This window comes from Lottia gigantea (assembly GCF_000327385.1).
Source record: "Lottia gigantea unplaced genomic scaffold LOTGIsca_202, whole genome shotgun sequence".
NCBI lineage: Eukaryota > Metazoa > Mollusca > Gastropoda > Lottiidae > Lottia > Lottia gigantea.
The window spans coordinates 229,721-242,011 of NW_008708415.1; the positions used below are offsets into that span (position 1 = coordinate 229,721).

The following is a 12,291-nucleotide window of genomic DNA, read 5'->3' on the forward strand; positions in this document are numbered from 1 at the left end:
CAATACCGTAACAATAATGGTAAAGATTTCGTAGTTGAATGATCAATACCATTACTAGCTCTACATAAATAGGTTATAATATACGGACTAGATATGTATTTTCATTAAATATTTAATGGTAAAGATTTAATAGTTGACTAACCAATGCCATTATTAGCTGAACATGTATAGATTATAGTATACTGACTAAATATAAACTTACATCTAATATTTAATGGTAAAGATTTAATAGTTGACTAACCAATGCCATTATTAGCTGAACATGTATAGATTTTAGTATACTGACTAAATATAAACTTACATCTAATATTTAATGGTAAAGATTTAGTAGTTGACTGACCAATACCATTATTAGTTGTACATGTATAGATTATAGTATACTGATTTAACATAAACTTACATCTAATATTTAATGGTAAGGATTTAGTAGTTGATTGACCAATACCATTATTAGCTGTACATGTATAGATTCCTGTATCCTGACATTTTGCTTGTGTTAATGTCCACTGTTGACCAGTGTTAGTATCAGTACTAGTAGAAGATGACCAGGTTACAGTAGATACTGGTTTACTATCAACATTACAGTTAAATATAACATCAGAACCTTCACTAGCTGTGTTATTTACAGCATCAGATGTTACACTGGTTATATCAGGTGGATCTGAAACAGAAGTAAGGCAATTAATAATCTTTAACATAGTCAGAATTTTATATGCCCATTCAGCAAACAATGAGTCCTAACATTTTCCGTTGATCTGTTTATATCAAATTTATGCTCACTTTAAAGGCATCAATCTTTGACAGATTGTTTCCGTAGGTTTGGGCCGTGCCAAGGATGATGCCTATAGATTTTTGTGATGTTTGGATAAATCAATTGTAAGCATTTTTCGTATATATTTTTAGTGGATGAAAGTTGTGATCGTGCAAAAGTACTGAGAAACATCAAAAGCTTAGTCTTTCAGCAATACTCTTTGAAAAATATCTATCAAGACCTTTGCATTTATTTAAAAGTAGCTTTTCAGTCGAGCACAATAACAATATTATCAGAAAATGCCCAATTCTTTTTTTATGATTATACATTGACATAGAGAGGTGGGTCATATAATAAATATATACTTACAATGTACATTAACTTGTATAGATTTAGATCTTGTTTTAGGGTTGGTATTTTTAATATTGGTAGCTTCACATCTATAGTTTCCTTCCTGATTTCTTTTTATTTGAGTCAATACAAGATCTTTAGTTGGTGATGTAACAGGTCCAGTCCATTTATAATTACATTCATAACAATCAGTTAAACATGTTATAGTTTGATCTCTACCTTCTATTATATTGATACTTGTTACATCTGGTGAGAAAGTAAGTTTATCTGGACCATCTGAAATAATAACAATCAGTTAAACATGTTATAGTTTGATCTCTACCTTCTATTATTTTGATACTTGTTACATCTGGTGAGAAAGTAAGTTCATCTGGACCATCTGAAATAATAACAATCAGTTAAACATGTTATAGTTTGATCTCTACCTTCTATTATATTGATACTTGTTACATCTGGTGAGAAAGTAAGTCTATCAGGCCCATCTGAAATAATAACAATCAGTTAACATGTTATAGTATTATATACTTACAATAATTCTGGGCAATAAGCTGTTTTGTAAGTTGTTTATTTAAGTGACACTTCTCCTGATAACGCCGCCTGTAGGAGGATGTGAAACGTTGAGTTAATAAATGTCTTGTGCTTCGTTAAAGTATTATATAATAAATCTGAACATTAAGTTGTTTTCTAAGTTGTTTATTTAATACAGTATGTGTAACTGTACAGTTATAAGAACCAGTTTGCTGTCTAGTATTTATTAATAAAGTATTATATACTTACAATAAATCTGAACATTAAGTTGTTTTGTAAGTTGTTTATTTAATACAGTATGTCTAACTGTACAGGTATAAGAACCAGTTTGATTTCTAGTACTAAGTGATAAAATGTTATTTAGAATTGTCGTTGAACCATCTTTAGACCAGGTGATATTACAATCTGGTTTACAATCAGCTAAACAGTTGACACTCTGACTCTTTCCTTCTATAACATCTATATTATCACTAGTTGAGTTAAATCTTATATTCTCTGGACCATCTGTAAAAATCACTTTATTATTTCTTTTTAAATTTCTTTTATTGAATTTAACCAAATAACGATGCTCATAAAATAAGAAAGGACAACTTTTTTGCTTCACAGAAAATGAAAATTAAGTGTGTATTATCCTGCCATTTTGACTTAAGAATGATAATCTGAAAATTCAACAGAGATGAAAATAAACTTACAATAAACTGGAACAGTAGTTGATCCTTGTCCACCAGAATTACCTCTACAAGACCATGTTGTATCATCTTGTATATTTATAATACTTATATTGAGATATAGTTGTTTGTTGTTATTATTTATACATCCACATTTATATCTATTATCTGTTGAACTACTCCCACAGTTTATCATATTACATACAACAATATTGTTTCTACGGAAATCTATAGCAATAGGTGAATCTGTAACATTACATTGTAATGTATAATTTTCACCTAACTCTGCATAACTTTCAGGAACTCCTCTTATAGAATAATGACCTGTAATATAAACAATATGATAATCAAACAACTTAGTTTTTATTGCTTTGTTTTCGAAATGACTATTTTTTTTTTTTTTTTTGTCTACTTCTGGTCACGCTCCCCAGCCAAAACTGCACATACCACAGATTATCTGACATCATTATCTCTTATACTTAGCGTGTCGCTATTGTTTAAATGTAAAATGACGCATCTTCGCCCAACCGGAAATGACGTAGGACTTGAACCGTTCATTACGTCTTTCCAATACCTGCTATTATTCTGAATCTATTTTGAACATAATTTTTGTTTTGTTCATTACTTTTAACTAATGTCTAAAAGATAGCAATTTAAGAAATTTCAAATTTTGACTTTTGTCGCTGACTTTTTGATATTTTATTTAAAGCATTTTTTAAACTTCCACAATTTTATTTCAATCGGTCTAAAAATTTAATAGTAGATAAGCATTTTGATTCCTGACAAAAATCTATTTTCAAAATTTCAATATCACTTCCGGTTTTGACGTCATTCGCCTCTAAACTTGAAATTTCAACTTCCGGAATTTTGTAGGTATTTGAAAAATTCTTTTTGAAATTAGTTAAAATTGTCCCTATAACAATTTTGGAATCAAAAAATTTGACCCGGAAGTATTGTGTAAGACGCCATCTTGATATGACAAAATGGGGCCTCAGGGTATAATTGGATGTGCGTAAATTAGATGTTTATGTAAACTACAATCGATTGCTAACAAAACATGGGAAGCCGATTTTTGAATTTTGGCTTTGTATTTTTTTTATTTCCGGTTTTATGTTTTCAGTAATTGTCAAAACTATTAAGGCTCATATCTAGTGATTTTGACCTTTGGTGACCTTGTGACCTGAACAAAAGTGGTTGCCTCTTACGAGATCTATCCGATCATATCTCCACTTTTTTTGTGCATCGTTAACTTCTACAGCCATTGGAAAATCGCGATTTTTAACTTTGAGGAACTCTGTCACGTGACCTGATTAACATACGACAAAAATTCTTATATATTCTTTGAGTGAATGAAATTTCCTTTTTGGTGATATATCACACTTGACATTCTGATCAAAATTGCGCGTTTTAAAAATCGAAAATTTTGTACTGACTTCTATAGTAACTGTGCGTAAATTCACGGTGTCTATAATCTACCGACGGTCACCGTTGCCATAAAAAAACTTTTAACTACGAATATCTCATGATCTAATAATTGTAAACACTTGAAATTTTGAACATTATTTAATAATGTACACAACATCACAGACAAATTGAAATTTTTGAAGTGGGCGTGGCACATCCGGTGTGCATTTACCGTTACCTGAAATATTTGCATTTGTTATAACTCTCATAGCTTTCAATTGTCACCCTAGAAATTTTGCATGAAAATAGATCACTGCTTAGGACAATTTGTGATAAGATTACAGTTGTTTGCATTCTTTACTTTAAAAAAGGGAATAGGTTTAACAATTTTATAAATTTTCATTTTTGATCTTTAACATTAATGACCTTGACCTTTGCATGGTCAAAGGTCATTGACTAAGGATGACCATTCTTACTTTGATCATTGATGTCCAATATATACTTCCGGTTTTGCAGACGTCCGAAAACAGCAATTTTCGAAACTTCAAAGGCACATATTACTTTTATTTGACATTTGTTGACCTTTTGACCTGCACAAAAGTTGTTGCCCCTTACGAGATATATTCGATAATATCTTCACTTTTGTTGTGCATTGTTAACTTCCGGTTCTACAGCAATTTGAAAATCGCGATTTTTAACTTTGAAAAGCTCTGTCACGTGACCTAATTAACATATAACAAATTTCTTATATATTCTTAGAGTGCACGATCTCTCCTTTTTGGCGATATATCACACTTGATATTTTGATCAAAATTGCGCGATTTAAAAATTGAAAATTTTGTACTGGCTTCTATAGTAACTGTGCGTAAAATCGGGGTGTCTATAATTTACCGACAGTCACCGTTGTCCTAAAAAAAGTTTAACTACTAATATCTCATGATCTAATGATTGTAAAGACTTGAAATTTTGAACATTATTTAACAATGTAGACATCATCACAGACAAATTAAATTTTTGAAGTGGGCGTGGCACATCCGGTGGGCATTTACCTTTACCTGAAATATTTGCAATTGTCATAACTCGCAAAGTTTGCAATTGTCATCCTAGAAATTTTGCATGAAAGTAGATCACTGCTTAGGACAATTTGTGATAAGATTACAGTTGTTTGCGTTCTTTACTTTAAAAAAGGGAACAGGTTTAACAATTTTATAAATTTTCATTTTTGAACTTTAACGTAAATGACCTTGACCTTTGCATGGTCAAAGGTCATTGATCTAAGATGACCATTCTTACTTTGATTTTTGATGTGCAACATACAGACAGACATACAGACATCCGAAAACAGCAATTTTCGAAACTTCATAGGCTCATATTACTTTTATTTAACCTTTGTTGACCTTTTGACCTGAACAAAGGTTGTTGCCCATTACGAGATATATCCGATAATATTTTCACTTTTGTCGTGCTCCGTTAACTTCCGGTTCTACAGCCAATTGAAAATCGCGATTTTTAACTTTAAAAAAAGGTCTATCACGTGACCTAATTTACATAAACGAAAATTTATCTTTTGTCCTTATTACACGCAATCTATTCTTTCAAATGATATATAACACTTGGTATTTTGATTAAAATTGAATTTGAAAATTTTGTATTGACTTCTATAGTAACTTTGCGTAATTTTAACGGTTTCTATAATCCACCGACAGTCACCGTTGCCTTAAAAAAACTTTTAACTACGAATATCTCATGATCTAATGATTGTAAACACTTGAAATTTTGAACATTATTTGACATTGTACATATTATTACAGACAACACAAAAATTTTGCAGTGGGCGTGGCAAATCCGGGTTACTCTTACCTTTACCATAAATAATTCAAATTGTTAAAACTCGAAAAGTTTGCATTTTTCACCATCGAAATTTTACAAAAAATTAAAGCACTATTTGGGACAATACCTGATAAAGTTACATTTTGTTTAGGCCTTTTACTTTAAAAAAGGGAATAGGATTTACAATTTATAAAATTTTGATATTTTGACCATTTACATGCATAATCTTGGTCTTTAGAAGGTCAAAGTCATTCATACTTTTATCTTTGATGTCCGACATATATTTTCGCTTTTACAAGCGTCCCAAAACAGCAATTTTCAACACTTTTAAGGCTTATATTCCCTTTTATGATCTCTGTTGACCTCTTGGCCGAAACACAAATTATTGTACCTTTCCAAAAATATTTTCATTTTTGTTGTGCGAATTGAACTTTTAACTTTACAAGTTTTTGAAAATTCGACTTTTTACTACCGAATGTTAACACCTTTTAGTACCGAATGGTATCAAATCCACGCGTCTTTTCACTACCGAACGTTAAACGGTTTAAACGATTGTTTTTACTATTGAATGTTTACATGCTTTTCTTTCCGGTAAGATATCTCATTTTGATTTTAAAATGCAACGTGTTATCGATGTATCAGGTTGGATGCGCACTGCTTCGGTACCGTTATAACGGTTCTAGTTCCATTTGATTTTGATTTAAGTTCACAAAACCGTCGTTGGTACAATATTTCAATCTAAGATTATTTACATTAGTTTAGATAAAATCATTCCATCAGTAAATTCTGAATTTAACCATTTTATCAACCAACTGTCAATCTTAGTTTTGGACCAAACCTTCTTAATAGAAACTCGATATCATGATGAATATTTCAGTTTGAACCAATCATTCTACCTCTCAATATAAAATCCTTACAGATTTGCTTGAATTGACAAAATATACAACACGAAAAAGAATTCCACTATTTATATAAAGATTCTATATCGTTAAAATATTGTGATGGTAAAAGTCAAATATTAATCATAAAGATAGATCAAGTCAAAGATCACAGTGCTATTCATGTTATCTTATTATATATGCATTTAGTGCAGGTTGAAGTGTAATATTTACTATTATTGTTATGTCATTTCACTCTACACAAAAACTTGTCTCATACATGAAACTGGTCTTATAGATGTTTTATATGAGAAAATATACAATGTTAATACATCTCTTACCTGTAATTAGTACTGGTAAATAAACTATAACTATTAATATCAATTTATATTTAAACTCCATGTTATTGATTAATATTCAACAAGACGATCTTCTCTTATCATATATTTGGTCTACTAGTGAATAGCGTTTTATTATAAGGCTCTAATTTACTTCCTCTTTGTACACTTATCCATATAATTGCCTTTATATTATGCTATATATTATTGTTTAACATGACCTTGATACATACTACTACATTTTAGCAATGTTTAAATGGTAATCACGTCAAAGAGGGTAACACTTAAATCTCTACCAACTTTTTGGACTCTTTGTACCTTCATATCATGCTATATATTATTGTTTAACATGACCTAGTTACTGTATTTGAGGATGAGACGGTTCTCGTGAGAATCACTGGAATCTCAGATAACAATTTGTTCCCCAATAAATTATACACTATCTCCTGGTATCCCTTCCAAAGAATAACTCAAGAGCTTAATAAAAGACTAACAGAGTGCAGTCGTTAATTCAAGACAGGTACCAAAATCCTGAAAACGTTAGACAAATTTGACAAAAGGTTATCAGTAAAATATTACATTAAAACATGACTCATGGGTCTTTCGTGTACTTCTGGGGTGCTTGTAGCCCATGTTACATCAAAGCTTGAACAACACAAAAAACCGAGATCACCTTCCGGTGCCACCAGCCCATAAAGCGGTGCGTTTAATCTGTACTCAGTAAAACTTATCAAAGTAGTGTTGCACTATGGAATTTGTTGTGCCACCACTTTTCATAATTGTTCTGTTTATTTTGTTTGGCAGACCTCACTCTCACAATTTGAAATTCAAAGTGAATTCTGACTTCACTAGAAACTGTCTCATATTCCTTTATAACAAATAATAAATAAAGTTGTCTATATATCAGTTTCACATGAATAGTAACAAAGCATAAATTAATTATATAGAAATATATTAATAAAACACTTGCCACAGTAAGAACATATAAATAAATAACTACAGAGAGATGTTTTTAATACAAAAATTTCATATGTTTATTTAAAGCATTTAAATATAATGACACAAAGTTCAATTATAGTAATAAAGTAATACCGAATACATATTAAGTATCAGAAAGAATAAAGGGTCAGTATTGGATTTTACTAGTATTGTATCAGATATTACAGTCTGTTATATTTAATATGTTAGTATTGGATATTACTAGTAATGTATAGGATATTATAATCTGTTATATTTAATATGTTAGTATGCGATATTACTAGTACTGTATCGGATATTACAGTCTGTTATATTTAATGTGTTTGTATTGAATATTACTAGTACTGTATCAGATATTACAGTCTGTTATATTTAATATGTTAGTATTCGATATTACTAGTACTGTATCGGATATTACAGTCTGTTATATTTAATATGTTAGTATTGGATATTACTAGTAATGTATCGGATATTATAATCTGTTATATTTAATATGTTAGTATTCGATATTACTAGTACTGTATGGGATATTATACAGTCTGTTATATTTAATATGTTAGAATTCGATATTACTAGTACTGTATCAGATATTGCAATCTGTTAATCGTTATATTAAATGTGTTTGTATTGAATATTACTAATGTCTTTCTTGAAATCTAGTTACAAATAACATATATACAGATATGATATCATCTGAAAAGGTGAAAAATTATAATTCCAAGAGCGAGTAAATAAATGAATTTAATTCCAACTGGGTCCCGATTTCTTTCTTTAGTACATCTTTATAACGGCATAATTCAGAATTCCAAAATGAACTTGCCCTGTATTTAAACATTCTTTTCATTGCTTCCAGACCGCATTTTCGTATGTGCAAAGAATTGTTGATTTCTGAACAGATGTTAAAGTAAGAACATAATATACATAAAAAATAACAGAGAGAAAATGTATTTGATTTTGGATTTTTGGATATTAGATATTACTAGTACTGTATCAGATATTACAGTCGGTTACATATATCTTTATTTCCTCCAAATTGAAGATTCAATATATATATATATATATATATATATATATATATATATATATATATATATATATATAAATAAATGATAGTGGATATTTACAATAGATGGAGGTTAAACAAACTATTTACAATAGGCATAGACTGATAGTTGTCTTATAGGAAATACCAATCAGAACACACTGGAAGTTACCATAATATTAGATCTGAACATTAAGTTGTTTTGTAAGTTGTTTATTTAATACAGTATGTCTAACTGTACAGTTATAAGAACCAGTTTGATCTCTAGTACTAAGTGATAAAGGGTTATTTAGAATTGTTGTTGAACTATCTTTAGACCAGGTGATGTTACAATCTGGTTTACAATCAGCTAAACAGTTGACACTCTGACTCTTTCCTTCTATAACATCTATATTATCACTATTAGGATTAAATCTTATATTCTCTGGCCCATCTGTAAAATTATATAAGTATGTTGAATTGACACAAATACTTCGACATAATCCGACATTTGGTTTGTTTACATTTGATAAAAAATGTATCTAAATCTGGGGGTAGTATCTTAGATTTTTAAATGTAAAGACGTTATTATTTGTACTGTTATTTAAGATGTAATTTCTTATGGCTATTTACTTATTAGTAATACCTAATTCAGTTTGTGAATACTTATTATTTGTAGGCTAAACTGAATATTTCTGTAAAAAGGATGAACATTATTTTGTGCGCCCTAATCTAAATTAGAAGTATTAAACTTATTATCAATCTTTGTTGTACCAATTCAACATTTGTAAAAATCATAATTTGATAATTCTAGTATTTCTTTTCACCTGTTGACATGAAACAAAGAATGCTTCACAGAAAATAATCAAGATCAATTCTGATGCTTCATGAAAACACAACCTTGGTTAGTTACTTTAAATCATTTCGTGCTAACCTATTATTCGTGCATCCCCGGAAATGATTAATGATTCACATGCGCGACCTCGGGTGACTTCCTCATTTGGATGTTTTGATAAACATGGGTAATCTCTACAACGTCAATTTTTCTTGTAGTTTCTAAAGCCACGTCAAATTTATTATTTATTTCTAACATATACAAAATGGAGGATTTCAGTTATTATCAAATATCACAATTTTTTATCGGCCGAATTTCCTTATAATCCCAAGCTCTAACCGGAATTCCAAGTGTCGTCTGCTAGAATATATTCCAGTGAATGAAGTCACGTGATAAACTCGCGGATTCCGTGTCAGCAGAAAAATTCTATGTAACGCAATGTGTGCCTATTCTTATGTTGTTTCAATGACTTTTAGCAATAAATCATTCTTACGTTTTACTTATCTTATTTTGTCTGACACTATGTTTTTTATATCACTGTCCTTTGAAAGAATTGTTATTATTTTGTTATAATGATAAATACTAAGAAAAGTTAATTATGCCACCAGGTGTTTTTCTAGACTTATATAGATCAACATTGTACACGAAAATGGGTGACGCATTTTCCGCCGTTATCATGAAATATGGGTCAAAGTCAGGGATTCATAAAGAAAATCGAAACAAATCAATTTTAATTATTCTAAGGAATATCTGAAGAAACATCTTAGACTAAACACAAATTTTTTTTAATTTTGACGAAATTCGGTGTTGAATCCTTATATGCACGAATATAGATTTTTGTTCTCTCATGCAATTAAGGACGTAATTACCTATACTAGCCCCTGGATTATTATAACGTAATTACCTACTTATAGCCCCTGGATTATTATAACGTAATTACCTACACTAGCCCCTGGATTATTACAACGTAATTACCTACACTAGGCCAAGGATTATTATGACGTAATTACCTACAGTGGCTGCTAGATTATTTTACATGCAGGCAAATTAGAAGTTACACCAGTAAGTTGTTGCAATGTATTTCTACCAGAAGATAAAGCAAAATACTGTATTTTACAGTTATATTTTACATAATAATTGTGTAATTATTTGATAAAAAGTTGCAATTAAATCAAACTTACAATAAACTGATACATTAGTTGATCCTTGTCCACCATTATTACTTCTACAAGACCATGTTGTATCATCTTGTTTATTTATATTACTTATATTGAGATATAGTTGTTTGTTGTTATTATTTATACATCCACATTTATATCTATTATCTATTGAACTACTCTCACAGTTTATCATACTACATACAACAATATTGTTTCTCCGGAAATCTACAACACTAGGTGAATCTGTAACATCACATTGTAATCTATAATTGTCACCTAACTCTGCATAACTTTCAGAAACTCCTCTTATAGTATATTGACCTGTAATATAAACAATATGATAATTAACCAACGTCTAGTTATTGTTACTTTTCACTTTAATTTCAGCTCAGAAAATTATCTTTTAGTTAAATATATCATATCTTCGATTGTTTACATTAGTAAGATAAAAACATTTCATCAGTAATTTCTGAATTCAACCATTTTACTGTCAATTTAAGATTTGAACCCAACCTTTGAGGTATGAAATAATCTAAGCTATGCAACATTATATTCTTGTAAGTAGAAACGTGAAATTATGGTGAATATTTTGGTATAATAATAATAATAATAATAAATTTTATTCAGTTTAAAGGCAAGTGCCCAAAGAACATACAATTCATTCATGTTTATAGTAATACAAGTAAATAATAAAAAAAAAAATGAGCTATTTACAGTTTGATTATTTACAATTAATTCAATTATTATTCATTCAACATTATTATGTTTTGACGCTTTTTCTAAGTAAAGTAGCATAATATATAAATTTAGCCAAGTTCCTTATAGTACTTTCGTTATGGCTGGATATTATGTTAATAAATTCTGTATATAATCTGTAAATATGTAACACCCAATATATTTTAAACGAATTTCAGAATAAAAAGGACAGATGATCATGAAGTGGAACTCGTCCTCAACTTCAATTAATGTACATAGTGTGCATAATCTGTCTAAGTAGTCTATTCCTAGCCAGCGACCTTTAACTGACAATAACCCATGCGCACTACAACTAAATTTACATAATGTTTGGTAATATCCGTCATACTTGTGGTTAAATAGAAATCTTTCAGGTAAAAATATAGGTTTATAGACGTGGTAGTTTTTCAGTGCTGTACATATGTACGTATGAACCAATCATTCTACACTCAGTATAAAATATATTTTTTTGATATTGGGATATAAGATCTACAACGGAGGAAAGAAGGCAACTGCCTGTCAAATGATTTTTATAAAGATTCTATATCGTTAAAATATTGTGAAGGTAAAAGTCAAATATCAATCATAAAGATAGGTCGAAGTTCACAGTGCGACATTATAGTAATTATATGATATATGCAAGCTGAAGTCTAATATTTACTATTATTGTCAAGTCAATTCATTCTACATAAAGACTTGTTTTTTTTTAGGTATATCATATGAGAAAAAATACAATGTAAATACATCTCTTACCTGTAATAAATACTGGTATATAAACTATAACTATTAATATCAATATATATTTAAACTCCAT

At 29.5% G+C, this 12,291-nt stretch overlaps 2 protein-coding genes across 2 annotated transcripts in view; both read right to left on the reverse strand.

The window, feature by feature from the left end:
- LOTGIDRAFT_174567 (hypothetical protein) overlaps nt 1–6,812 on the reverse strand; it is a gene marked incomplete at both ends in the record, with an annotated part of 9,185 nt that extends 2,373 nt beyond the window's left edge. The window contains 9 exons of the mRNA XM_009053905.1: nt 302–661; nt 1,121–1,378; nt 1,425–1,481; nt 1,528–1,584; nt 1,880–2,134; nt 2,323–2,622; nt 2,873–2,936; nt 3,504–3,604; nt 6,752–6,812. Coding sequence (XP_009052153.1) covers nt 302–661; nt 1,121–1,378; nt 1,425–1,481; nt 1,528–1,584; nt 1,880–2,134; nt 2,323–2,622; nt 2,873–2,936; nt 3,504–3,604; nt 6,752–6,812 — 1,513 coding nt within the window. The remainder of the gene's footprint in view (nt 1–301; nt 662–1,120; nt 1,379–1,424; nt 1,482–1,527; nt 1,585–1,879; nt 2,135–2,322; nt 2,623–2,872; nt 2,937–3,503; nt 3,605–6,751) is intronic.
- A 2,135-nt stretch (nt 6,813–8,947) lies between these two features.
- Nucleotides 8,948–12,291, reverse strand: LOTGIDRAFT_174568 (hypothetical protein; the record flags this gene model as incomplete). Its single annotated transcript, XM_009053906.1, has 3 exons — nt 8,948–9,201; nt 10,764–11,063; nt 12,231–12,291. The coding sequence occupies 3 exons, from the start codon at nt 12,289–12,291 to the stop codon at nt 8,948–8,950; spliced, it is 615 nt and encodes a 204-aa protein (XP_009052154.1).